This window comes from Dermacentor variabilis, chromosome 2, assembly GCF_050947875.1.
Source record: "Dermacentor variabilis isolate Ectoservices chromosome 2, ASM5094787v1, whole genome shotgun sequence".
NCBI lineage: Eukaryota > Metazoa > Arthropoda > Arachnida > Ixodida > Ixodidae > Dermacentor > Dermacentor variabilis.
Window position 1 is genome coordinate 171311097 of NC_134569.1, and position 27468 is coordinate 171338564.

Here is a 27468-nt window from a genome sequence, read left to right on the forward strand (position 1 = left end):
ACCAGGCTAAATCCAGAAAAGAAAAACAGGCAGACGGGTCGTCAAACAGGCCAAAAATAAGCGCGAGGAAGAAAAAAAGCGATAAGAAAGCTCGAGAAAGGAGCCCAGCTGCCGTACGATGTCTTCCTCAGCGCAGGCACCGTCGTGACCTGCACTTCGGAGGCCACGCGAAGGCTCCCCGGTGGCGCCGCCAAGTGGCGCAGTGTGCCAACAGGGAAGCCTGGGGAAGGGCTTCCGCTGCAGCACACGGCCCACACGTCTGGTCGGTGGCAGCACGTTGTGTCCCTATATCGCTGCAACGCTGAGCGCATTAGCCTCGACAGTCGTCGTGAGATGACTACTGCTACGTTTTAAAAAATGAGTGGATAGTGAAACAGATGGCACTTGGTGCGGCTTCGTGGGCAATAAACAAAGGAACAAGCAAGCAAGCACATGAAACGAGCGAGCACAAAAAGCCTTTATTGCAGTTCGTTGCGTTTCTCTTAGTCGAAACGGTGCTTCTACCATGGCACTCGACAGCGACGTGAGATGCCAACGGTTGCACCTTTGCATGACGGCTGTATACAGCTCGCTATACCCAGGCGTACATTCATAACGCTCCTAATGCGAATAAGAAGTGAATGTTGCTTCTTGCATCAGTTACCCTGCATAGTTGCAGATGCCGTTGATGGTGCGTGCAATCGATGTTCCCATTTGGTGTCGAGCTCCGTGGTGGTGCGCTAACCATACCTACAAAAATATCCTCTGTCTGCGTGTGCATGTATAGCTGGTATGCAAGTGCAAAGGTCATATTATGATTGGGTGGATTTATATCGTGAGAAAAAAAATCTTTGTTTTCTGTCTCTCATGACATTTCTTAAGATTAGTGCGTTAGTGCATGTCCTTGGCAGGGTCTGTACATAAGAACCAGAAGTCAACCTGCGATATTGTGCCATGTGACCAAATGACGGCCGCTGAGTGCTCAGCGTAAAACCTTCCTCGCCCTTAAAATGCAATCGTGCTCTAATCCTTTGCCCTAACTACCGGCGGCACTTTCCTGTCTTTCAACGGTACCCAATATAACCCGACATTATCGTCACATGTGAAGACCATAAAACTGCCGTTACCTACAAAACTGTGAAAATATTATGTGTAGAGTGTAGCTGGCGAACTTAGACGTGGCGTTCCTTTGGATGTACAGTATCGTGGTCTCTTCTGCCTTGGATGTCAAGCTGTCCTCAGCCCGTGTCCCATTATGGCTCCGAAAGGAGACCCTTCCGAATTGAACAGTCACTATAAAGCTCCCCCGTATCGGTCCCCGCGCCGCATATTCTTTCAGAATTTCTTGCTGCTGGTTTTCATGGCGTCAGCGAGGCATTTCTAGAAAGACAAAAATAAACAAGAGAGGAGTGTTACCATCATACAGCGACTAGGACATCACCGGAAGGTTACATCAATCTAGTACTTAACTGCTGCAATACTTTTGCTGAGCCCCCTATTCGTCAGAACGCACGAAAGGGGTCTGAGAGGAAGGTGATTACTTCCGCAGCTTGGCCACGGAACCTGCTATTTGGTATTTACAGTACTATATGCCAACAACGTAACGTTCTAAAGTCCTAGTACTGACTACGCTGGCAAAGTGGTTGGAAATTCAGCGTTTTGTGAGACCCCGTGGTCCCAAAAACTGCTTCGGATTATCATAGCTGTCTGTATATATTGTTGCGGTGCATTTGGACAGTGCCGTGCGGGCACTAGAGAGACAAAGAAGTGGTAGACTGTCTACTGAAGCTGTGACCTGTTTACCAGCCTGGGCGTTTGCCGCTAACCTTTCACGTGTAAAAAATTGTATATACATTTTTGCATCACGCTTTCTGTTAGGCGTTGTCAGGAGGATCGACGGGGTGACGAGACAAGCAGTAGGCGTCCAGACGTAAGCGGCCAGACTTGAACATTACAACCAAAGACTACTCCTGGAGTTAGAGCGACCAGCGACTGAGGCGGCCAGTCGGGTCTTTCAGTGACGATAGCCGACACAGGGCATGGTGGTTTGTGATGACAGAAAATGGGCGGCCAAACGAGTCAGGACAAAATTTAGCCACTGCCCCCATCAGAGCGAGACACTCGTGTCCGGTGATAGAAAAATTGCGCTCTGAAGAGTGGCTGGCGTAGGCAATGACACGCTCGTCTCTGTTTTGCGGTTGGGCGAGGAGAGCACCTTGCCATGGCCACTGGCGCCTATTGTAACTTGAATTGGTGCAGACGGATTAAATTAGCCTAATATCAGTGGCGTTATCAACAAGCGGATGAGGGTGTAGGAGGCGTCGGCTTGTTCACGGCCCCCAAAGGAACACAATGTTTTGGTTCTGTCAGCGACCGTGCGATATCCGCAACATCTTTAATAAACTGACGAAAATATCAGCATAAACCCACAAAGCTGTGCACATCTTTTGCAGAGCAGGGTACAGGAAAGTTCTTGACAGCGCGGATCTTATCAGGTTCAGGATGTATGCCAGCAGCACTGACAAGGTCGCGAAAAACTTTGACCTCGCGGTGCCGAAACTTGCTCTTATAAGATTAAAGGGGAATGCCAGCCTCCTATCAGAAAAGCAGACAAGACATCAAAAACAGTGGAGAAGTGACTGATGTGGCTGCCAAAGGTAGGGGAAAATACGATAACATCGTCCAGACAACATAGACAGGTGGACCATATATAGCCCCGAACGAGAGAGTCCATCATTCTTTCGAAAGCTGTTGGGACATTACAAAGTTCTAAAACACTTTAAATGGTAAAGGCCATTCGGTGTAACGAAAGCGGTCTTCTCATGGTCGAGTTCATCAAACGAAATCTGCCAGTAACCGGGTCTCAGGTCTTCACCACGGCGCGCCAAGGCATCTCCTGACAGATCGTGGTCGCTACCTCCTGTCGCTAGTTGTCGAAGAAATACTTCGTTCCTGCTTTACCGAACACAACGTCACAACGGCATATTACCCACTAACAACGGACTGTCTGAACGACTGAATCGTGCCTTTGCAGAGTTGTAGTCTATGTACGTTTCCGCACACCATCGCGATTGGGACAACACTTTGCCCTACGCGACGTTTGCGAATGATTCGTCACATCATCATACCACCGGTTTATCTCCTTTGTACCTTTTGTTTGGTCGCCATCCCCCTCTGTCTTCTGACACCCTACTACTTTCGGTGTCGCGACACACCACGGGATGCGTTCATGACGCCGTTGGTCGGGCTCGTATGGCTCGCCAGATTGCCTATGATTCACTTACAGTGTCTCAGACATCACAAAAGACTCGCTACGACACAGGAAATTTCGTTATTCTGTGATCTCCAAATCACCATGTCGGCATGCCCGAAAAACTGCTGTGACGCTATACCGGGCCCTTCCGGGTATCCTGACAATTATATGCATATATGTGCGGGTGTGCGCATGTATGTATGTATGTATGTATGTATGTATGTATGTATGTATGTATGTATGTATGTATGTATGTATGTGCGTATGTATGTATGTATGCATGCATGCATGTATGTATGTATGTATGTATGTATGTATGTATGTATGTATGTATGTATGTATGTATGTATGTATGTACGCACGCACGCACGCACGCATGTATGCATGCATGCATGCCTGTAGGTGAGACTGTGAGCGAGAGAGATAAATAGAGAGGATTGAGATATTTAAGACATTGTGCCGCGTGGAAATGCATGATGATCGAGACCGTCTGTGAGCTGTTTGTCAGCTGCTAGCGAATAAAATTAGGCCTAATGTTACTTTAGGCTTCATATTACGATTACGTAGTCAAATTACCGTTATCTAGGACACGTTAACATTAAGAGAAAAAGTGCCGCTGCCCATGAACATACAAAAATGTGCATCTTTTAAAAGTTGCCGTGTTTGATCAGCATACTTTATGGTCACTGCAGGACGAAGGCCTGTGTTAGCGATCTTCAATTACTCGTGCCTTGCGCCAGCTGACATGATCCTGCACCTACGAATTTTCTCATTTCTTGGCGCCATGTAGTTCTCTGCCGCTCCCAGCTGGTGCCTTCCCTTGAAACCCATTATGAAATTCTAATAGATCACAGTGGTTGCCTGCTCCCTAAAGAACCCTAACCACTGCTGACATTTTCAACACATTTTAAGTAAACTCTGCTATCGTGTACAAAGTGTCGTGACGATCATCGGTGGCACATGGCAGCGCTATGCGTCGCGGGACGCCACGAATTCTAAAAAGGCACAAAAAACTTGGAGGACGCTTAAGCTTCGCCTTCAAGGGTGGAACGCGATAGCTTTATCGCACCCCGTTCGCACCGCCCACTCATTCGCTCGGCATGCTATTGAGTCACACAAAGACAAAACGTGCGCCTGAGCAAGCGGAACGAACGAGTTAACTCGGTGTCTCAGAGGGAGAAACGATCTACGCGAGCCAAACGTCGTGATCGGCATGGAGAGCCGGGCCGCGACGTGCCATGAAGGCAGACGCGATCATGGGGCTGACGTCTCGATGGGATCGTCTTCTATCTCGCTTGGGAGTACCACGCAGACGCATGACTCCTCGCCAGCAGCACGGCACACATTGCAGGGGACGCTTTCCCACCAAACGCGCTACGGCGCAGCGATCACGTCAGAGGCGTCCCGCAGCGGACGCTGCAACGGGGAATCGCGCTGTGCGCAGAAAGAGGAGCCGTGTCGCCTAAACACGAGGGTTCGAGTGACGCACGCTGCAAGTTGGAAGGGAGTCGAGAGCGAGAAAACTTATTAAATGCAAGGGTATTGGGGCATACTCGCACCGATCCCCGCACGGCCCCAATGCGCTCAAACGAGACGAAGGGGAGAAGCTGGCGAGTGGCGCGCCACCTGTCGGGGAAGCGCCGTACATTGCAAGGAGGGGGGCTTCTGTGTTTGCCGCAAGATGGCTCTGCGTGTGCGCCAAGCGCAGAAGAAATGTAGCGGAAACGTACTTCGCTACTCGTTTAAGTGCGACTTCTGTAATTTACATGCTCACAATTACCGATATACACCGCAGTATAACTTTCTATGGCACGTTTCTAAGGGCGCTTTTGTCCCGCTTTGGAGCATCGAACTCATGGCTGAGTGGTAGCGTCTCCGTCTCACACTCCAGAGACCCTGGTTCAATTCCCACCCAGCCCATCTTGCAAGTTGTTTTTATTTATGAATTGCGTTCCTGGATTTTTCGCTCACGGCCAACCCCGCCGACACCGGCTTTTCTGTGACACGAGCTCCTTAACGCTGTCGCGTTAAAAATGTCGTGATCCTCCCCGCGCTCCCGTGCGTCGTGACGCCAGCAGAGTCATGCGCGTGGTGTCGCCAAAGTAAGTAATTTACTATAGTAGTTTCGTATGAAGCAGCTTGGTTTCGTTCTCCAAGAGGGGTATGTGTCATGCCGGGCCAGTCGGGCCGCACAGCTATCGAGGAGCAGCGCAGCGGACGACATATAGCGAGCCGTAGCGAGTAACATAACTTCGCGATGTTGTGCTCCCACGTGACTACATTGCATATATGACGTCTTGACGCATACACCTCCTAGGAAGCGCATGGTTTGTAAAAAAAAACTATTATTGTAAAGTTATGTGCGGTGCTCTGCACTTGCCGATGTTTACTCTACCAGCTTCGAGGTCAAGGACGTTAATTTGCATTCAGAAAAATATTAGCTCGAAAATGTTATGTGAATAACTGTAACGCCGACTAGCTTTCTTTTTCGCCCAGTATACTCTCGGCCCCGTCATCTGCAAAACGGATGGCCGAAGTTTTCGAATATCTGCTTTCCATTGCGCAGAATTAATGTTCGCTTCCACCAGAAACAAATTTGGTACCCGAGTACAGCCCTCAACCACCACACGAAAGCCTGGAGAATGAAATAGTCTTTAATTAATTAAATTGTACGGTTTTACGTGCCAGAACCTTGATATGATTATGAGGCACGCCGTAGCTTGGGACAGGGACTAATTCTGACCACCTGGGTTTTTTAACGAGTGAATCTAAGTACACGCCTGTCTTTTTGCATTTCGCCCCCTAACGATATCTGACATTTGACTGGTGTGGGTCGGATTCGAAAACGCGTAACACGGTTTCCTCAAGCACAGCAGCCCAATGCTTTATTCAGCGCTGTGACACATGCGCCTGCAGGCCGCGAGGGAACAATTCTCAGCGCACGTACGCGAGCACCTGCGCACCTCGGAGGTTACGAAATTTCGGTGGCGGACAGCGTGCGTGCGCCGCTTGTTGACGCGCAGCGTGTCCAGATGGAGTCATGGCTGACAGATGACGAGTTTCGGCGATGGCTGCGCATGGTGCGTCGCTACATTGCCTAAATGCTGCCGCTACGTTGCCTGAATGCCTGTCGCATTAACGTCGACGGTTACAGTGAGACGGGCCCTGCCGTAAAAATTTTTGCCATTAGCAGCATAGCGTTCGATATCAGCCCGATCGCTGGCCGCCCCGACGACGACATTCGGTGCCAGTAAAAAAAAATACGTATGCTTGTAACTCACCCTATAAGCCCGGTTAGACAGCTCCGGCGCCAGGCCTCTCTCCAGCTGCAATGAGAAACCGGAGGAAGTGACAGGTTGAAGCGGCACTGTTGTCGAGGGAGGAAGAGTGAGTACTTCCGTCATCTCAGCATCCTATGCGGGGCGTTCCGAATGGTATGCATTTACACCTTCAATTTCTTTTTAAGGACGCGTTGACTTACAAGCACTGCGCATGAAGAAAGAAGTATTAAACGAATACGCAAGACAATTTGTGTTTTCGCCTTGTTTCTTCGTGCAGTACTTTTACGTCAACGCGGTCCCGAATGAGAGAAAACGCGCTTTGCTTCATTCATCTCGTCACCTAAGGATAGGCTCATCGATATTTTCCTTTGAAGCAGCATTTATAGCCCAAAGAATCATCTTCCAATGCTTCCGGAAATGTTGCGACTTCTACTACATCGTCAGCAGGCTGTTCCCTCGGTCAGTCACTGCCGCCTATGCGCTAATTCGCTTACCACGTGGCGCACAAGTGATTGTACTTTTTATTCTCCCAAAAGTGCATAAATAAGGATCGCCTACTGACTGGGAGCAGTAGACATGGTGACGTACAGATGCGCGGCCTTCTCTGTGTCAGGGTCTCAATGAACACGAATCAGCGGATTCCCAGAGCTCGAGCTAGCCAGGCATTTCAGCCACCCATCTGGAGGCACCAATATTCTCCTAAATTTACACTACTGGATGCGATGTAAGAGGTGCTACTACACGTATTTGTTCAACATAAAAACAGGCATCTTTTTCAACCTTCTTCTCGTCTTTCTCAATCGTCTGTCTCAACCAATGGTTGAGGAAGACGGATAAAACGGCTGAATCGAATTCATGAAACTAATAAAAACGCCGTTGATTCTTTGATACAAATGCCTCCGACAGACAGCACAGCCATTAATTGCGCGTAGCAGCTACACATGACAGCGCGCCCAACTGATGTGTGGGTTTGTAATTGTTTGTCATTTGTGTGTCAGTGTTTGAGTATAAAGAGATTTACAAACCATTGTAGCCTTTCGTTGTTTGTAATAGCACTGGTACATCTGGAAAGAGGAAACAGTCCCGCGTTAAATCCACGACCACGTAGCATTCAATAATGGGATGACACTTGTTTTACGATTTTCTAAGAGGTTTTATAGCTATCTAAGAGGAAGGTAGAAAGAAGGGAAATAAAGCAAAGGTAAAGGCACTCCAAACACATGACATCAAACAGTCATCACACTAATCGCTGGTAAAAATTCCAAAACAGCTTTGTGGGCCTCGAATCGAGTTAAAGCTCGATTTTTGGGGAACGACCAGTCAGTAAGCGAAGGTCGTGCAAGACTAAGCTGCTGCAGCTTGCTCGGCAGAACGCAGTCGCGAGTGCTGGAAGTTGCCTATCGAAAAGTCAAGTGCTTCACTGCAGCGTCAACAAGTCAAGAACGAAGAGCTCGGCTCACATGCTTGCATGGGAAGGCGATCTAACGAGTTAATGCACCCGATGCGTATCTTCGGCAGAAGGCCCCTCTATATGCATGCGCTGCGGATCTACACTGGAATCGAACGACACAGTTGCACTGATAAGCATCTCAAGTTTGACATATTGTGTCTGTTTAACGCTTCGTCACACTCACGTGGGCGGTACACTGCGCGCTGGCGGTGTCATCGGAAACACGCCGATATACTCCAAATTCAAGCATCACCTGGAGCGGTGGTTTACTATCATCGTCATCAGCGCATTTTAACGCGATAGCGTTTTTTTTATGCTCACTGGGGCAGGACGAAGACGTCCCCCAGCGTTATCCAATTACTCCACCGTGCGCTAGCTGATTCCAACTTGCGCTTGCAAATTTCCTGATTTCATAGCCCCCCATAACTTTTCTGCGGTCATCTACAGCGCTTCTGTTCCCTCGGCACCCACTCTACATGTAACTCTAATGGCCCACTGGTTATCGGCCATAGGCATTACGTGGCCTGTACAGCCACTTTTCTTTCTTTTATTCTCTTTGTGTCAGCTATAGAACAGCGGCCATCCACGTTTGCTTCCTTATCCACTTACTGTGGGGTTCTGCTACCGAAGAAACGGTCGCAGCTTTGATTCCCGGTCGCCAAGGCTGCCGCCATGGCTGTGAGGCCCGAACGCCCAAGTACACGTTTCTTTCGGTGCGCGTTAACTGACACCAGCCGGTCCGAAATTGATCCAAAGTCTCCCAGTACGCCGTCCCTCGTAACCCGGGAGCTACTTTAATGCGGACGACAAGTTACGCGATCAGCCAAGGTTGCCGCGCCCACCTCCTTGCGGTAGGACTCGTCGTCGAAGAGCCGCTCGATGTACTCCGTGGCATGCATGTCCCGGGCGTGCTCAGCCGTGCAGTTGAGGAACGCCTGGCGCTCGGCCTTGCGCACCTGCAGAGGAAGAAGGACGTCAGCGCCACACTCGACAAACGGCGTCTGGTCGCGTCAGTGCGAAGCGACTGCCGTGCTGACGGCGTTGAAGTACATCGCAAAACGCGCAGAAGAAAGGAGTGCGTTGCAGCAGGCGCCGCATAAATGCCGTTACGAACCGACTCGTCCGGATGCAAGGTTATGCGGCGTCCATCGCTGTCAACGCCGCATGTCTCCGCAAGTTTTTCAGCGCTTCTGAGGGTACAAACTCGTCGCGCAAACTCCTTTTTTTTTTTTGACAATATACGCGCGCATAGGTGTGCGCCTGTGTTTTAAGCACGCGCTTCGTCGCACTGTTGGCGCAAATGGGGAGACTGGTAAAAGCCGACCACGCCACACCTGCGTGACGCAGTGGTGCAGTGAGACAACAGCCGCGTTTGCGATCCAGCTTCTTCTCTCTGTCTCTCTTTTGCGCAATGCAATCCCTACAGGCTTTTTCATATTAAAGCATGCGTTACGCTTCACCGCCTACTGGGTGCACAAGAACGCTGTATTACCGTTATGTACTTCTAGAACTTTTGCATGAAGCAAACAGACGAGGAAACCTAGAAAAGCACAGGAAAATTACGTGCGGTGTCAACTACGGATAACTGTTAAATTTTACACTGTTGAATTCGCGGCGGCCGCTGTGTACGCAATCATTGAAAACATTACAGCAATGTGTCTAGAATGTCAGAGAAATGCGCCTTCGTCATCTCGAATATTTTCAGTGTTTTAACCAATAAAACTCTCTCTCGGTACGAGTCAGCTAAGTGTGGCTTCATTACGAAAAATCGATGACGTTCCAAAGGCTGTTTTCTAGAGAAACAGTGCAGTGAAGCGACGTCGTGGGGGTGGGTGGCCATATATGCGCTTTACGCGATTGTCAGCCTGCCGAGGTTGCACGAAAAGCATAAAGCTCTTCAGTAATGTAGCTTTTCTATATAAGACCCGACTCCATCATTTCCAAAAAAGGAGCATTTTTTTTCAACTAGATCTCTACAAGGGGCTGGTCGACGGGACGCATTATCTGTACAAGGCCTATATATATATATATATATATATATATATATATAATTGCTGTACACAACGTTCGGCGAGCAATAATATCGATAGCACCGCTCAGCCAGTGAGCGCAACCAAACATCAAGCGTCTTCCGGGAGCTGAAAAGTCGCATAGGCGGCGAATGGTCCATATAGCCATGCTCTTGATTGGTTTTGCATCTCTTTAATTTTTTGTTTAGACAGTGCTTTGCGACAACGCGAGGTTCAAGACCCTCAGTACAGCGGTGTCTGTGCACCCAACCATCGTAGCCGTGGGCACGTGCGAGTTTGTCGGTGCTTTAGCATGGTCAGATTTAGGGTATGCGGCTTTGCTTATGTCTTTTTTCATGTTGAGTGGTACATGCAGCGCCTTCTAAGTTAATTCTATCGGTAAAGGCTGTACTCTAGCTACGCAAACGGTGCTTCCACATGGTGGCTTGCGCGCCTTGACGGTCACAATTATCACCTTTAATTGAATGAATGAATGAATAAATAAATAAATAAATAAAATAAATAAATAAATAACAAAGATTTGTTACTTAACATTTTTCGTTTCGCGATTATGGTAAACGCTTACATTAGGTGCTTGAATACAATCCTATTCGAACACAACTTCCTTTTTCATGATAATTCTAGAACGCTTGTCTCCCGAGATATTCCTAATTAACTATAGGAACCAGAAGGCTAATTTCTCATTCAGAGGAGAGACTCTCGACGCGAAGACAAGCGATGGAGCTGACTGCTTGGGAACGGTGACGGAAGCCAGATTCGTTTTGAGCAGCCGAGAACTGGAGTGCAGCTGTCACCACCTTCTCCCAGATTTTGGAGTGGCGCGCTACTAGGATTCACCTACTACACATGGGGAAAGGAAGGAGGGACGGACGAGGGTGTGCTCAGCTTCGTGTCGATGCTCCCGCCTCTGAATGCGAAATTAGCAGTGTGACTGCCAAATTTCACCATGATTATCTCGGAACGCAAGCCCTCTACACATATCCAACGGTGGAGTTGTCTTCGAATGCAATTGTCACAAATATGTAACATATGTAGAGCAATCGCGAAATTCAAAGAAGCTAATTAACAAATATTTCTTAATTATGTATTTTGTTGCCCTATATACTTGCGCGCAACAAAATTAGGACCGCCGAAAAAGCTTCAATCACTTGTAGAAGCGGTATCAGCATATCGATGGGAAATATTTACTATTAATACTACTGATAGCATTAGTTACGCCAGAAAGCTGGGCTAGCTGTTTCGAGCGCAGTCGATGACAATCCAAGAATTACAAGGTTGTATGTACACTGTCCGACTGGAACGCAATTTGAATAGGTGCGCAGGTCAATGAGGTTCGCTTATTTTCTTTACATCCAGCGGCTTCGCGTGTTTAAAACTACCGTTTTCTCCGTACAGATCGGTCTCTGTGATACTGGTTCCAGCTTGAAACCTGAACATCCAGGGCAAATAACTCTCGGCCATATATTTTTCATAACTTGTTTTGGAAGTAATCAGCGTATGTAATGCGGTCTTGACTGGTTGCCCGGATGATCTCGCTCTCGCAACTTGCCCGGATGTTCTCGTTCGAGTGCCCCGATAACGGCTTCAAGGTCACCGACAACCGGAGCTAAAAGCATTTTATGCTTAATACTGAACCTAGGAAGGTTTTAAAAGCGTTCCTTCGTCTACACGGCCCAAATGCGCAAATACGAAAACACACTGCAAAATCTTTGACGTCGCAGTGGCGTACCACCATTTTTAGTTGATTGTGACGTCATTCTCTCCAGTAGTACTGAACTCTTTTTACGCTGAACGAACAGGAGTGTGCCTTTAAAGGAACACATAATTTGTCTTAACTGCGCTAGTGTTGGTCTTGAGCTGTGTCTCTTTAGTATTGCGACAGATACGGGTTAGTTAAGCGCGCTTCGTAGAACAGGGATGTTAGCACGGATGCTCCTACCTTGATGGCTTGAGTCTTGGTGGGCGCTTGGTACTTCAGTTTGCAATGTAACATTTGTCTCCGAGTTTCGTCGTGCGGCTTGCCTGCGAAATCGGGAGGGTTAGAGAGAGAGCGAGAAGCATTCTTTATTGGAACTGGAAATGTCTGCCTGGCTACACGCCTAGAGCATTGCTCAAGATGATGAGGCAATCAATGGCGAACTCGATACAGCGGTTTTACATGCGGACGCGTCCTCGTCGGAGCCAAGACTGGCACTGACGAACACAAGTCTCGTCGAAGTCTCGAAACAGTGACGCTGTTTCCCTTGTTTGCTTAATGTCGATCGTTTGAAGTATCCATCTCCTTGTGCACCATGTCCCTTATCTTTATGAAGGAGATAAGGGTGATACGACGAATTTCGTGAAGTGTACGCATTAAGCACAAATATAGCGCGCACACAGTAGGGAACACAAGAAGATACGATGTTTTGCATATGGTTCCTATGAGATAAACTGCTCAGAATGTTGATGCTGTGTTATGCCAGACCATGCGATAACCAAGGGCAATAACATCTTGAGCACGCACTTTCATCGCATTTTGTACATCACGCACAACCAAAGATGTTTCGCAAGAAAACTGTAATTTAAACCAGCAATGAGAATAAGTACGTGTTGGTGAGAGAAATTTGTGGGAGTGTTGGGGTAGTTAGCGGAACAGAAAGGTTTGGCGTGCTACTATAGGTTAGCTGAACACTAAAAGAGGAAGGAAAAAGCCTGCGCACTCACGAGACATCCATTACAAAACTCGACACTTTCATTTTAACGCGTTGTTACTTCCTATTACTTGTTTTCTGGCTGTAAAGATAGCTGGTTCGAGTGTTTTAATTAACTCTATTAGTTAACTCCTCCTTAATGGACACCAAAAGTAGTGGGTTCGACTCTCGACCTTCACGATGTCGACTGGAATCCATCTCGGAGATACCTTCTTCCAATTTTTATTTGTACAGGGCTGGTCTGGCACGTTCACCGATTTCTCATGTGTGTAGGGAAGATGAAACAAGAGAAGATTTTTTTAATTTCTCGTCCACAATTTATTAGCTCAAGAAAACTAGCCCTAGAAACACCACTCCGCCTTCTTGGATTAGATTTAACAGTTCAAAACGTGCTTTCTTTAGGCGCCTCTACACAGGGGAATAGCGACGGGAAGGTTGGCGCTGCCATCCAAGATTTTCTTTTAGGATCAATGAGATTTAAACTCTGAATACAAATTTTCTTTAGCCTCTTTTTCTTTAATTAAAATTGAACTTAATTGTTTTTACTATAAGGTCATGGTAGAAATTTCCGTTTCATAAAATCATGCAGGCTCTGCAGTCTCTATCTTTCGGTTATAGCGTACCTATTTTTAAATTTTGACTTATTTTACACTTTACTCAATTCTTGGCCAATCCCCCAGAGTGGATACGCATAGAGTTTCTCACTATAACACCTAGAGGGAAATCTGGCGCCACCGTCTATGGGAGTTTCCTAAGGGGCGCTGTGCCGTCATGGGAATGACGGTGCATGTGTCTGCGAGACTTGTGTTGGCTGGTGTTGTAAGAGGCTTCGTCTAAAACGTGGATATGGCTACACAAATAACGCGTTCTTAAAGAAAAATCTTCATAAAATGTTTTCATTCACGCATATTACATCTTTACTCACGTACAATACATAACCAAGCGAAGAAAAGCAATAACAGACGACTAGCTATTCTAAAGCGAGCACCAATCTTGTCGTTTGTCCTCCAACTTTAACGGCCCGCTCATACTTTTTGTGTTTCATATACTTGTACGCGAAATAACAAGTTCTCATAGTTAAGCAAAACATGCTTTTATGTAATACTAAAGCTAACACAGCTTTTTGGGTGCTGTTTTAGTAGAAAATAATTCATTGTGACAACGCAACGGTGCTTGCCTGGCTCTCAGAGAACGATGCCAATCCGAAGCCACAATATACCAGTATTCCCGTGCATACCACAGCGCAGCAGAGCCAGATTTCCCTCTAGGTAATATAGTGAGAAACTCTATGTGGGTATGTGTAAGTAGACCACAAGGGTATGCATCTACATCGACATCTGACGCGGAGATATGACCTGCTCGTCCATACCTCCAAGTCGGTTCGGCTCCTGCCAAAGGTCGTGGGTTCGAGTGCATTAATTACTCCCACACTTATTACCTGTGCCTTAATTAACTTCCCCTTAATTATCACGAAAAGTAGTGCGTTCGGATCTTGACCTTCCCGATGTTAATTAGAATCCAACTTGTAGATATGGCTCGTTCGCCCATATCTCCAAGTGGGTTCGACTCCCAAAATCCCACCAAAGGTCGAGGTTCGGCTCCCACCAAAGGTCATGGCTTCGAGTGCCTTAACTAACTTCATCTTAATTAACGGTGCCTTAATTCAGTTCGCCGTAATTAACATCAAAGGTCGTGGGTTCGAGTGCATTAATTACTCCCACACTTATTACCTGTGCCTTAATTAACTTCCCCTTAATTATCACGAAAAGTAGTGCGTTCGGATCTTGACCTTCCCGATGTTAATTAGAATCCAACTTGTAGATATGGCTCGTTCGCCCATATCTCCAAGTGGGTTCGACTCCCAAAATCCCACCAAAGGTCGAGGTTCGGCTCCCACCAAAGGTCATGGCTTCGAGTGCCTTAACTAACTTCATCTTAATTAACGGTGCCTTAATTCAGTTCGCCGTAATTAACATCAAAGGTCGTGGTTTTGGCTCTCGATCTTCACGATGTCAATTGGAATCCAACTTTGAGATATTGCCTTGTCGCCCATATCTCTATGTGGGTTCTACTCCCACCAATGTTCCTGGGTACGAGTGCCTTAATTAACTATATCTTAATTACGTGTGCCTTAATTAACTTTGCCTTAGAAACACAGGTTGGGGGTTTGACTCCCACCAAAGGTCGTTGGTTAGAGTGACTTAATTAACTATATATTAGTTAACTGTGCCTTAATTCAATTTGCCGTAATAACACCAAAGGTCAAGGGCTCAAACTCCAATTTCGGCGCCATTGAATTTTGGTGTCGTAACCCCGGACGGTCAAATTTTCGTGAGCCATGAGCCGTCTAAGGCTTTCGCCTTAATATAAAACAAGAGATCAAAGGACGACAGAACACACAACTGTGCTCGCATGACACTGACATCAAATCATCTTCAGTTATGATTTCTAAGTGAATGAATCTAAGTGGTTTCTAGAGTGAATCGCAGTAATTTAAGACTACATGTTATTAGCGCGGGACGCTAAAAAGTACGAATAAAAATAACAAAGGATTCACGACGCCGAACTACAGTTCGCGGACAACTTTCTGTGGCTATGAATGGAAAGCTACGGAGGCAAAGCGCGCTCAAGCGACAGCGCTTCTGAAAACAGTCCCGTGTTTTCAACCACGGTAGTTTAAGCTGGGGAAGAGAAAACATTGACATTTTATAGCAACAGTTAAATAAAACAGAACACACTGTTACATGTAAAAGCTTAGTTATTTGCGGCTTTTCACTTCCGCGTCTGGGCAAACGCGAAACCGTCGCACGTGGAAGCTGCGCCGATGCAGCGTCTGTTCCGAGAGACCAAAACCCCTGCCAAACGTTGGTTGGTGGACTGCTTTGGCGTGGTAACACATGTGTAGAAGCCCCGCCCCCGCAGCTTTCGCTTCATAGGCACGGAGAGTTGTCCGCGAGTATAGTCATCCTCTCTACGATTTCGAGATATCGGGTGAGGCGGTGTAGCGAAAAAAAAAAATGAGAACGACCCCGGAATACGAATAATCATGTAGGCGCCAACCCTAATGACTAAGCCGCCTTATTCGGTCTTCTCGTGACACAAACCACCGGAGAACGTGGTGATGTCGTAACAGAGAAGTATTCGTCCGTACGAGTATAAAGGGAATTTCGCAACTGCCCACGCAAGAGCGACATTCTAGTCCTGAATGGAGCAGTTTCGCTCTGAAAGTGGCAGGCCTTCGGCCGGCTGGCGTATAGGCAATAACATGGTTACTGCCTTGTAACGGACTCTCAAGGTCAAGTACGTTTTGCCTTACCACCGTAAGTGGGACATTAATCTGCCGGATGCGACGTTCACCTGTAACTCTTCACGCCACGACACTGTCACTTATTCATTTCACCGCTTGTTCGGTCGTAGGTTTGCATTTTCTAGGACACTTCGCCTCCCTGCGTTAGTGTGGCTATAGAAGCGAGTATGCACGTGATCTCATCGTCCACGCTGTCCACGCACGCAAGCTCTTCCGAGATCATCTGTTGGTATCCCAAGGTATTCAAAAGTGGATTTGCGATCGCCGGCACCACCACACATGGTTTTTTTACCGGAATCCTCTGTGCCGCTTCGGTTCCCATGCCGTCGTGCTGGGTTCCCGGGGGGACTCGTTCTATGCTATAGGAGCCCTTACCGTGTGCAACGAAAAATTACTACTGTCACCTTTGAGACAATCCCCATATAAACTCTACCCCGCCGTACGCTTTACGGTCAATGTTCTCGCGCATTAAAACGTGCATGCATGAATTATCACCTATGTAAAAAAAATGGGAGGTGCATCCGTATAGTAGTGATAATTGGCGATTTTCACGTTATTATTAATCTATCCTATATGGTTGGAGGGTATTTGCTGATGATGTATACTTTACATTACAATTATTGTGAAAGGCGGCACCTACTCAGTGACGTACATCCAGTGACCCAAGTTGGCGTAAAAAGCGGCCTTTGAAGAGCGACGTAATTCCCAGGGGCACCATTCGACCAAGTTAACAGGCCAGATCCAGCTAGAATAATCCAGCTAGAAGATCCAGCGCATCACCGTCGGTAGCCGTCGTGAGATGGCCGGCAGAAACCATCTCACGACGACTACCGACGGTGATGCGCTGTAGCATTACCGTCGACGCGTTTCGCTAAGAACATTCGACGCCGTCTAGTGGCGCTGCCCCGTAGACTGCGCGTGGCGGCCCAAATTCACGGCGAACCGGTGTGTGCGAATGCGTCGGGTTGCTCTCCCTGAGGAACCCGCTGTGACGTGGGCTCAATTCCGCATACTCACTGACCTAAGTTGGCATCAAAGAGGATCACTGAAGACCACCACAGGCGGATTCGCACGTAGCCAGTGCAACCCGCAGTCCCGCATCTACAGGGCCCAAGTGGGCTGGAAAGAGGTTCGCTGATGGAGCGGCCCATATGTGCACATTGCCACATGCTCAGTGCCCCAAGTTGGTCCGACGGTTGCCTTCGTAAATTTTTGTCAATTAGTAGATTATTCGTTTCAACTTTTTGCTACAAATTCTGTCCGCTTGTGGAATGCCACGGGCAGTTTAAATAAGTTTGGAGGTGTTCGCTGCAACACCCTATATGTCCTAAAAAAAGAGACCGTGGCCCACCCTTGCTGGTGATTTCTCACGTGGCGCTTTCACCGTGTAGTCACGGCGGCAGTCGCGGACGGTGGTTCAGGACGAACTGCCGCGGCACCTCACTACACACTGGACGGATGAACGCCCCCGAACTTTTTACCACCGGCGTACCCCGTCCAGCGCTCGTGGGTGCTCGCCAGACCACACAGCTTCACCCGCGCTTCTATGGTTCCTTGTTGGCAGACAGCACCACATAACGCCACAGCCTCCCGGCGCAGTGGGTGGGTGCCCTGCAATGTCAATGTGCTATGTGCTGCACACGATCAGGGTACCGACCCGCTGGCCTACCATCACTGCACCGAGCGTTTTAATGACTCGGTCACAGTCCTGGTCGGGTACTATGTTCTTTAGTTAGTATATATCACTTCCGGTTCTGTAGCCATCAGGTCAGAGTGAAAGGCTAGCATTGAGTCGAAGTTATGGCGTAGTGGCTATAGTGTTAAGGCGTGGAAAAAAAGGTTGTGAAGCATAGCCGGGTTTTGTTGTCACTACATACGGTATCCGTGGAGCCATTACTGATTTTTATTGCAATAGTATGGACACTCCAAGCGCATTTCCGCCGTCGCCGTCGCAATGGTGTTCCGTATGAAGTCCAAGTGCTATAACATCGTGGCCGCGCACCGTATGCTGTACGTGCAAGGGAAGGTATGCGAGGACGAGCCGAGTATGGTATCTCGCGTGCGCAAGGAAGGTAGGCGGGGAGGAAGCACGCCGTCTTCCATCGCGCGCAAGGCACCGAGGTTGGAGGTGCCTACACCGGTGTTCTACTCCAGCGGCGGCCGCGTATTGGCGGCGAGGACTTACGGAGTCGCCATCAGTTCGAAGTGCCTCACTTGCGTAGAATGAGGGATAACGCGACGCGCTCTTGATAGGTTTGGCTAGAGTTTACTAGACAATGGTCGAGTGGGCCGAACGGCGCTCTGCTGCTGAGGTGCCGCATGTGGAAAAAATTTTGCGAAGGCGCTGCCCCGAGTATAATGGCGCCACCAGTGTCAATAAGAGTTTCTACGCGAAAACCTTCCGCAAACACTAATAACAGATTCGGTGGGTGCTTTGAAGGAATTATAAGCAGTCCGATGGAGGCAGTTTTCCCTCCTAAAACTGCAGCATGGAGTTTTACAAACGGAGCTCAGGGGGCTGTGAGGCGGGCCGAAGTGGGGACTCTGAGCGACGGCGTGGGGAAGGTGAGCGGTGCCGAGATGAACGGTAGGTGGAAGGTATATCGTCTGCGTATGGGGGAGATGGTGAACGGTGTGACAGAAGTGGGTATGTCATCCGCTGGTAAGTCGTACGTACACGGGCATCGGACCGTTCTTGAGGAACGTAACCGCGCCTCTCGGCCTGTTGGCGTCGTCGGCAGAGCCGAGAAATGTGTCCTCGGTATCCGCAGTAATAACAAAGAGGACGGGTAGGACGCCAAGCAGGGTAGGAAGGTTGAGGACAAACCTGCGCCGATACTGAAGCCACGGATGTGTGAGCAGATGGTGTGGTCCCAGGCGTGGTCGTAAGTGAAGACATCGTGGCGATGTCGGCTAAGGTACGTGCAATAGGAGCACCGGCAGCGTCAGAACACATGGCACGGGGAGTAGACGCGAGCTCTTCTTTAATGATTGTGCGCAAGGCGGTCGCAGAAGGGGAAGTGACGGTGCCAGAAGGAGATGAAGAGCGTTGCGCGTGAAGTTCCTCACGTATGATAGTACAGATCAAAGTGCGCAGGTCCGTGGCCTCAGGGAGGCGACCATCATACGTATCGATGTGAACGCGAAGAGATTGCAGTTCCTCAATGCGTTGGCACAAGGTGATGACATCTGGCACAGTGGTAGGTTTCTGTGCAGTTAAAGCCAATAGTGTTGATTCCCTTGATTAGGTGACGAATGCGGTCGCTTTCGGTCATAGCGGAGTTTGCACGCCGGCACAGGGCGAGGACATCTTCAATGTAACACGTGTACGACTCCCCGGAAAATTGAACACGCTGGTCGAGCTTCTTTTTCGAGATCTCAGTGCGAATAGCTGGAACATCAAAAATAGCACGAAACTTCTGTGTGAAAGTGGTCCAGTCAAGGAAGTCGGGCTCATGGTTCAAGAACCAAGTTTTAGCTATGCCAGAAAGGTAGAAAGGGACGTTGCTCAGTTTATGAAAATGGTCCCACCTAATGTAGTCGCTGACTCGATCGTAGTTATCGAGCCAGTCTTCGGCATCTTCCCCGCGTAGGCCAGCGAAAACTTGGGGGTCATGCTGACGGCTGTTGATTGTCCAGACGGAAGAAGGCCGGATTACAAGTGCGTCCAAAACATTTGCGATAAGCTTGCCATCGTTCTGCTTCCGTAATTTCACTGCCGGCCCTGAGACCGCTTTCGCGCGTGCGCTGGTATAATAATGCTTTATTTCCACTGCAAAGTTATATTGACACCGTTTGGCTACGTAAACCTATTTGAGGCATGGGTTACGCAACACGACAGCTTCAATTTTGCTGTCCTAGATCTCTGCGCGCAGTACCGAAAATTTATAGCCAATTTTTCACATATAGCTTCACCATGAACGCACCTTAGAAGAGAAGACGTTGCCTTCGTATGCGGCGAAGAACAAGCAGCGTTTAATGATCTCAGACAGCGTCTGCAAACACCTCCTGTACTGGCTCACTTTGACGAGGACGCTCCTACCATGATTCATACGGACTCTAGCAACGTAGGTCCAGGCGCTGTGCTCGTGGAGTGGCAAGACTCAGCCAAGGGAATCATTGCATACGCAAGCAGGACGCTTTCACGTGCTGAGCCTAATTACTCAACCACAGAAAAGGAATTTCTTGCGTTGGTATGGGCAGTTATGAAGTTTCGCCCGTATCCCTATGGCCGTTCCTTCAGTGTTGTCAGCGATCATCACTCATATTGCTGGCTGACGAACTTGAAGGATCCATCCGGTCGACTAGTGCGTTGGAGCCTAAGGCTTTAAGGATTCGATATGACAATGTTGTGCAAATCAGGACGACAGCTCTCCTACTCCGACTGCGTTTCGAGGTCACCGATTGCGCAGAAAGTCACAGAAGATGACGAAGACATGGCTTTTATGGGAGTTCTAGACAGGGTTACCATTGCTCGTTAGCAGCGGGAAGACAGCGAACTGATTCCAACGATTGATTTTTAGAAGGCCTGATTACAAGCGCGCCCAAAACATTTGCAAGAAGCTTGGCATCATTCTGCTTCCGTAATGAGGTTCTCTGCAAGAACTTCTTTTCAAGCGGAAGCAGCCGCCTACTTGTCGTCCCAACGTGCCTCCGTCATGAGGTCTTGCAAGCCTGCCACGATGAACGGACATCTGGCCACTTCGGCTACACGTGAACACTGGCCTGAGTCAAAGAGAAATATTACTGGCCAAGGATTACCACCTTCGTGAAACATTACGTGCGCAAGTGCCTCTATTGTCAATGGCGCCAACCACCGCATATGAAACCAGCTGGGCTACTACAACCAGTCCAAGTGCCCATGACCCCATTTGCCCAAATCGGGATGGACCTTCTCGGACCATTCCCGACTTTCATACTGGCAATAAGTGGGTAACAGTTGCCACCGATTACCTGACACGCTACGCAGAAACCAAGGCCCTTCCAAGCGGCACCGCAGTCGAAGCAGCGCGATTATTCATTGAAAACGTGCTTCTGAAGCCCGGTGCGCCAACGGTGATAATAATTGACAGAGGGACTGCCTTTACAGCTGCCCTCCTAAAGACAGGGCTTAGCCCCAGAAGCACGGCTCACCGAAAGACCACAGCCTATCACGCGCAAACGAAAGTCCTAACAGAACGCTTGAACAAGACTATCGCATATATATATAGGCTGAGTATGTATACGTAGACGTGGAACACGAAAATTGGTATGACATTCTACCGTATATCACATTCGCTCACAACATTGTGCAACGGGAAACAACGCGAAAAGACTATTTAGCCGTCTTCATGGCCGTGAAGTGACGACGATGCTCGATGTGATGTTGCCACATGACTGCGGTGATACAGGCACGGACGCTGAAGCTTTCACTCAACTGGCTGAAGAAGCAAGACAACTCGCCCACGTCAGAATCGACCGATAACAGGACTATCACGTTCGACGTTACACTCTACGGCACCGATGCATCACATATTAGCCAGGCGACAAAGTGTGGGTTCGGAGTCCCATCCGTTGGCGAGGCCTTTCAGAAAAGCTACTCAGGAGGTACTTTGGGCCGTACAAGGTTGTACGGCGCCTCAGCGACCTGAACTACGAGATCATCCCTGACAGTCCTGCTTCCTCCAGGGCGAGGCAGCGTCCGCGAGAAGTCGTGCACATTGTGCGCATGAAACCCTATTGTTCGGAATGAAGTGCCCGCACCTCATCTGACACATCTTCCTGCGGTGAGCATCGGGGCGATGCTCTCTCTGGAAGGAGGCAAATACCACATCCAATATGCGGCACGTAGAGGAAGACGAAGATCTCGCGCATTCAAGAAGAGAAGACGAGGTCCCTGCGTAATCGTTTTCAGATTGCCTATAATTAAAGTGTCCTGCCCTGTTTTCTCAATTACTGCTGCTTGTGAATCGTGACAATATGCACAGAAATACGCACGACAGATACATACTGCTTGAAGAACAAGAAAATATTTATTTTCCAAAGGGAATCGTACAATTACATAGTATAATCTAAGCCGACACTGCGGCCGCAATGCATGCGCAGTCACCGAGCGACGCCAAAAATAAATAAAATGAAATGAAGAAGAGAAAGAAAGTCATCTATCCCTAAGGATACCATGTCACATCCAATTATAAACACAACTTGAGCGGTCTAATAGCCAACAGCAGCGCGTGAAGCAGTACGGACGACCCCGCCTAGCAGAATCGTCAGCAGTTTCCAACGGCGCGACCTTGATGCGGCCCAATCCACTTCGATCACAGCGCCGCCACAGTATTTTTCATCGTCGCACGTCTCACTGCAAAGCATGCGCCGCCCCAGCCGCTCCTGCCACACAACGATAATCGTCATCTGCCTTGATGCGTTTCCTTTCTTTAACGCTGCGAGCCCGGTACTTTCCAGTAACGAACGGCATGCGCGTTATCAGCATGATAGCATTTCCTGTCTGCAATTCTGCGAGCGCGTTTTCGCACCGTTATGTCAGCTTAAGGCGGCAGCATATGAACACTTTGACAGTCCACAAACAACCGTTGCTGCGTAGACGCTATCCGAGCTGTTCAAAAATAATTTCGTTTTAACAAGGGACTTCGACGCCTACTGCGACTTGTGAAGTGCCGTCGCAACGATTCAACCTCTTTTTCTAGGTTTCTTCTGTCTTCTTGAACCTTTCAATATCATTATTTCTCACGTTGCATCGCACTGTATGTTTATCAGTTTTCACGGGGAGCAATTTCTCGCTGCTTTCTTTTCCTAATCCAGTATACATTCATTGTTTGGTGCTAAAACAAACATGAGCATATGTCACGCCTTCTTTTAACGTGCTTCTTACCGTTACCTTTCCATTCCAGTGAAGTTGCCAGTGTCTAACAACATAGATCAAAGCTTCATGACATAAGCCGAGCAGCGCGCGCAGGCGAGCGTCTCAGTGCGCACTTTCTGCTACTCACTGAACTTCGCAGCCCCGACGCCCTAGCAGAAATCTCCCTCGCGGGTGTGCTTGCTGCCCACCCGAGTTGTGGTCGATGGCTGCTTGCCGGTTCCAAGTTTCGTCATTCAAGCTTCACGCAGCTTCTTGTCCTGTGGGTAGGGGTGGAGGCTGACAACGGGCTCCGTTACGTACGTCCGGCACTGGGGCACCGAGCAGTAGCCTACCATGTTGGACGCTTTCAAAACAGCCACTAGCTACTATAGTGCTTTAAAGTGTTGTCAAGCAGACACCAGAAGCGGAAAAACCTCCCTCCTTAATCAGAACCGCAGTGCAGGTGGGACTTTAAACTTTCGCTTTTAGCTTTCTTCGGCGATTTCGAAGCAGCCGACGCGGCGGCTGGGCTCACATGGTCCCTCATACCACGTCACGCCGACGGCAGCGCCAGCTCTTCCAGTGGTGGAGCTCGCCCCCAACATGGCGCAGCCACGCCGGGCCCATCTCGAAAACGATTTGCGATGGAGGACAGAATCTAGGTGTGCCGAGGGCTGATATCTTCGTTTGCTCTGTGTTTTTGTCGCTTAGTTGACGTTGAAGCGAGAGGTAGCACAAAGGTCAATTCGCTCGCTGCTGCTGCTGCGCTTCCTCATTCCGGCATATTGAGAGCAAGTGTCCGTAGTCATCAAGTGGGTTGCGGTCATGTTTGAATGCGTGCGCATGAGACCATGCTTGTTAATTCAGTTAGTAATCGAATGTTTACAAGCTTATATGGCCGATAAAACTACCATCCTTACTTAGTATAGCTGTCTAATAAGTTCCTACCGCATTGATGTTCCGCCTTTCGGGCAAAACTGCGATTTTTCTTCTTCTTGAATAGCTGCGTTTTTTAACATTATATTTTTACTCTTCTTAAAGGAAAAGTCTCTATAGAGACATGTGCGACAGTAAATTTGATGTGCCTTTATGCAGACCCGTTCGCAGTAGTTGCCGAGGAAGTCCACAGTGTACTTAAAATGATTTTTTTTTAATATACTGCAGGCCCTTCACGGCCCGTGCAGGAGTGGTACAGAAATGTAATGATGAAATGAAATATAAAAAAATCATGGTGAAAAGTGAATACACTGAATGCGGTTAATGAAAGAGTCGGCGTTATTGCAACACACAATATCGTTAGTTAACTTATTCCACTGGGAAATGGTCGACGGAAAGGATAAATAGTATGGCGGTTTCGCAAGCGGTCAGGTGTTTTATTCTCCAAGGCATATAAAAGAACATATTGAGTAAAGACATTTGTTAAAGAAAAGAGAAAAAACAAGGGGTGGGGGGGGAGGGAAGCGAGCTTGGACCGAGGGAAACACTTTGTTTTTAATATGTAAGCAACATGACCCAATATTTCATGTTCGTTAGCTTGTTTTTTTTTTCATTTATTTATGTGCAGGTGTTTTCTTCTGGAATGTTTTAAAAACCACAGCGACGATTGTTATTTTCCGCCAGGCCCCCACGGCATCACGGTACATGTTTAATGTCGAGGTTTAATCTCGCGCGTAAAAATGAAGATAAAGTTCCTTTTCACCGTAGACTTCCACAAACTCAGTGGCTCCTTAACACGCGGATATCGCTACAGTCTTGACGCACGACCCGCTAGATTTAAATCCATAGTAAACAAAGAAATACGGCCCCGATTGGGAATCAAACCCAAGTCTGCGCGCTCAACTGCGGTGCGTGATATCCAATGGGACCACTGCAACATGCAGAAATGAAGCGGAAAGGTCTTGCTTTCTCGAGGTAACCGCACGGAACCGAAAAGCAAGACGGCAATCACTAAACAACGTTCCTGACACTGTGCCAAAGAGCACATGTATGCAAGGAATGACAGCAGAATGAGAACGGTTAAATTAGATTCAATGAGACGAAGCGCTGTTTCGAAGTACATTTTCCATAAACTACGTAAGTGCCGACCAGGAAAAAAAATTAGTTTGGCAGAGACACTTACGACTTCTTATGTGTGGAAATGTGAAAGCATTACAATGTTTGTAGACCTCGTATAACGTAAAGAACGCGCTCATTTTATATTGTCATGACGTAGCGCCACCTCCTTCCCAGCAATTGGCTGCGCCGTCACGTGCCCAACGACGCACGCGCTAGGCCACACCTTTAGTCAGCCAGATGGCTGCGATGTGACGTGTGCAATGACGCATGCAAAAGGCGCACCTTTAGTCAGCCAGAACCGTGGAGCCGCTGTGGCGTCGGGCAAGCGTGCTCGTGCCGCACCCAGGAAGCCCGGGTTCGCTTCCCACCAAGACCCGGTATGTGCAACAGTTTATTTCTAAAAACATTAATGTACTTTGACTGCGGGTACCTTCCTGCGAAATTTGACGCCATTCCGAACATTTTTCTACTTATTTCTTATCTTTAAATTTTGTACCGTCAGCCATTTTTGTTACCATCTTTCGGTCATGCCGACGCCGATGTATTTTCGCGTAATGGGGCGTATAATGCTTTCGCATTAAAGAAGGACAAAAAAAATCACCAATTGCTTCGTTTTCACCACAACAAAAAATGGTGTGCTCTGTTTAACCCGCCCTACGCGAATAAATATTTAGACCGGGTACGTGCGCAGCACTATAGTCTAGCGACGAAGACTTCATCTGCGCATGTGGTCGAGATTTTCACTAACGACTTAGGTGCCGGGAATGAGGACGAATTGCACAGCTACGGGACAGCGAATTCATTTGTGACCATCTGCCCAGAAAGTCTAGCCACCGTAGTAAAAGCTCGACAATTCATAAATAGCAGGACCACCAAATGACGCCTTCGTCAACGACTCGTCCTTCTTGGTCTTTTTCATTGCTTCTTTGCGCTTGTGAGCATAAGACACCCAAATGCATTTGTGTGCTATCCAGTGTATTTAACTATAAAGTAGAGCAACTGTGTTTCTAGATAATTTATCGACAACTTCAGCGCCATTTGTAGCAAGAAAGCAGCCTAAAACAACTGTTTTACTCTATTGGGTATGTGCCATTGGTCTGTGCCGCTCTTCAATGCCTGAAATTCATTTTATTCTTTTCCGATGCTGGGGGAAATCTAACCCGCGACGCATTAGTCACCGAGTCTTGTCAGAACATAATTCACACTCGCACCTCGCGCGGACTTCGTGGCGGCGCCGCTAGATGGCACCACCGTGTGCCGAGGGACGCGCGAGAGACAAGCTCGGCTGCAGTACACGGCGTCCCACATGACGCGTTTCGGCGGTGGCAATAGTGTGTTGTGTCGCTACATTGCCTCAATGCTCGTCGCTATAACGTCGACATTCGTTGTGACATTGGTTGTGCCGGATTTTTTCTTTCTTTTTTTTTAGTAGCAAAGATGCGTTGATTGATTTGGACCGGGCCATTTCAGCACAAGACATGGACGTTCAGGCGTGTAAGGATCAGAGCCCATGAGAAAATTGGGGTAGCGCTTGTGAAATGTTTCGTCAAAACGGAACGACGTTCGCTAAATGCGTACCAAACTACCCGAATTCAACCCTAGAGCGAGCGGGCAATATTCTGACGAATGCCACAGACAAGAGCAGGCTTCATGCCAACATTTGCACTTGGAATGACAGCATTAAAGGAGTTCACCCCGACGACCTGAAACGCTGCTGAAAGGGAAAGGAAGTTATTTTTACTTGCAATAGATATATAGTTCAACTTTGTGGTTGCATTGGTTGTTGGAGCGCTCTGTCCGAAGCTTTCCTTGCGTTATAAAATGAAATGCCTTCGAGATGTGTAACCTCCCAAAATTTAAGTTATCCTCAGTGTTTGCCGTGGTTACTGCCATCTTGAATGAGTCATCTTGTGGGTCATACGCCATATCATCGAATAAAGAGGCACAAATACGCAAAAGTTGCACCAATATCATAGTAATTATTACAGCCGTCATCCAAAGATGCATTCTAGAAGGTATATACCACAATGCTGTGCCGCAAGAAACTCACATACTTCGCGAATACGTTTAGTATCTGCGTCTATTTAGCGTGAGTTCGTCAGCATGCACCTGATGGTTAAGTTGGCGATCATAAACACAAAATAAAAAGCATTAACTTATTCTTGCTAGCCGTTTCGGTCGCAGTGTGCCGTACGACAAGTTTACTTATTTTTCCCTCTTCAGTTTGGCAACTAATATCGGTTGTGTTCAAAGTCATACGTGATTTGAAAGCAGAAATGATATAACATCTAGTGACGCTAAAGCGAGAACGATATCGCTCTGAGCTCAGCAAGTACATCGTACATGCACTCACATTCACAGTGCGACGCTTCCTTCGTGACGGCGCCCGCAACGGTGGTCGTGGTGGTGGCGGCAGCAGGCTCGGTCGTCGTGTTCGAGTCGTCGCAAACTGCAACCATCGTCAGGCTCAAAAGAAAGCAGAAAATCCAGAGGGGCGCCATTTTTTTTTTTCACTCTTCTTCGCACCGTTCCAGCTGCAGGTGGTCCTCCGCCGATTTCTTTCGAAAGACTCAACGATGTACACG

General features: G+C 48.1%; 1 protein-coding gene across 1 annotated transcript; it reads right to left on the reverse strand.

The window, feature by feature from the left end:
• Window positions 1-439: 439 nt before the first annotated feature.
• On the reverse strand, window positions 440-27468 carry LOC142571066 (uncharacterized). Its single transcript, XM_075679361.1, has 6 exons — window positions 27237-27468; window positions 11933-12015; window positions 8806-8919; window positions 7539-7577; window positions 6514-6558; window positions 440-1359 (listed from the first exon to the last, which is right to left on the reverse strand). Exons 1-6 carry the CDS (start codon window positions 27382-27384, stop codon window positions 1315-1317), a joined length of 474 nt encoding a protein of 157 aa, XP_075535476.1. The 5' UTR covers window positions 27385-27468; the 3' UTR covers window positions 440-1314.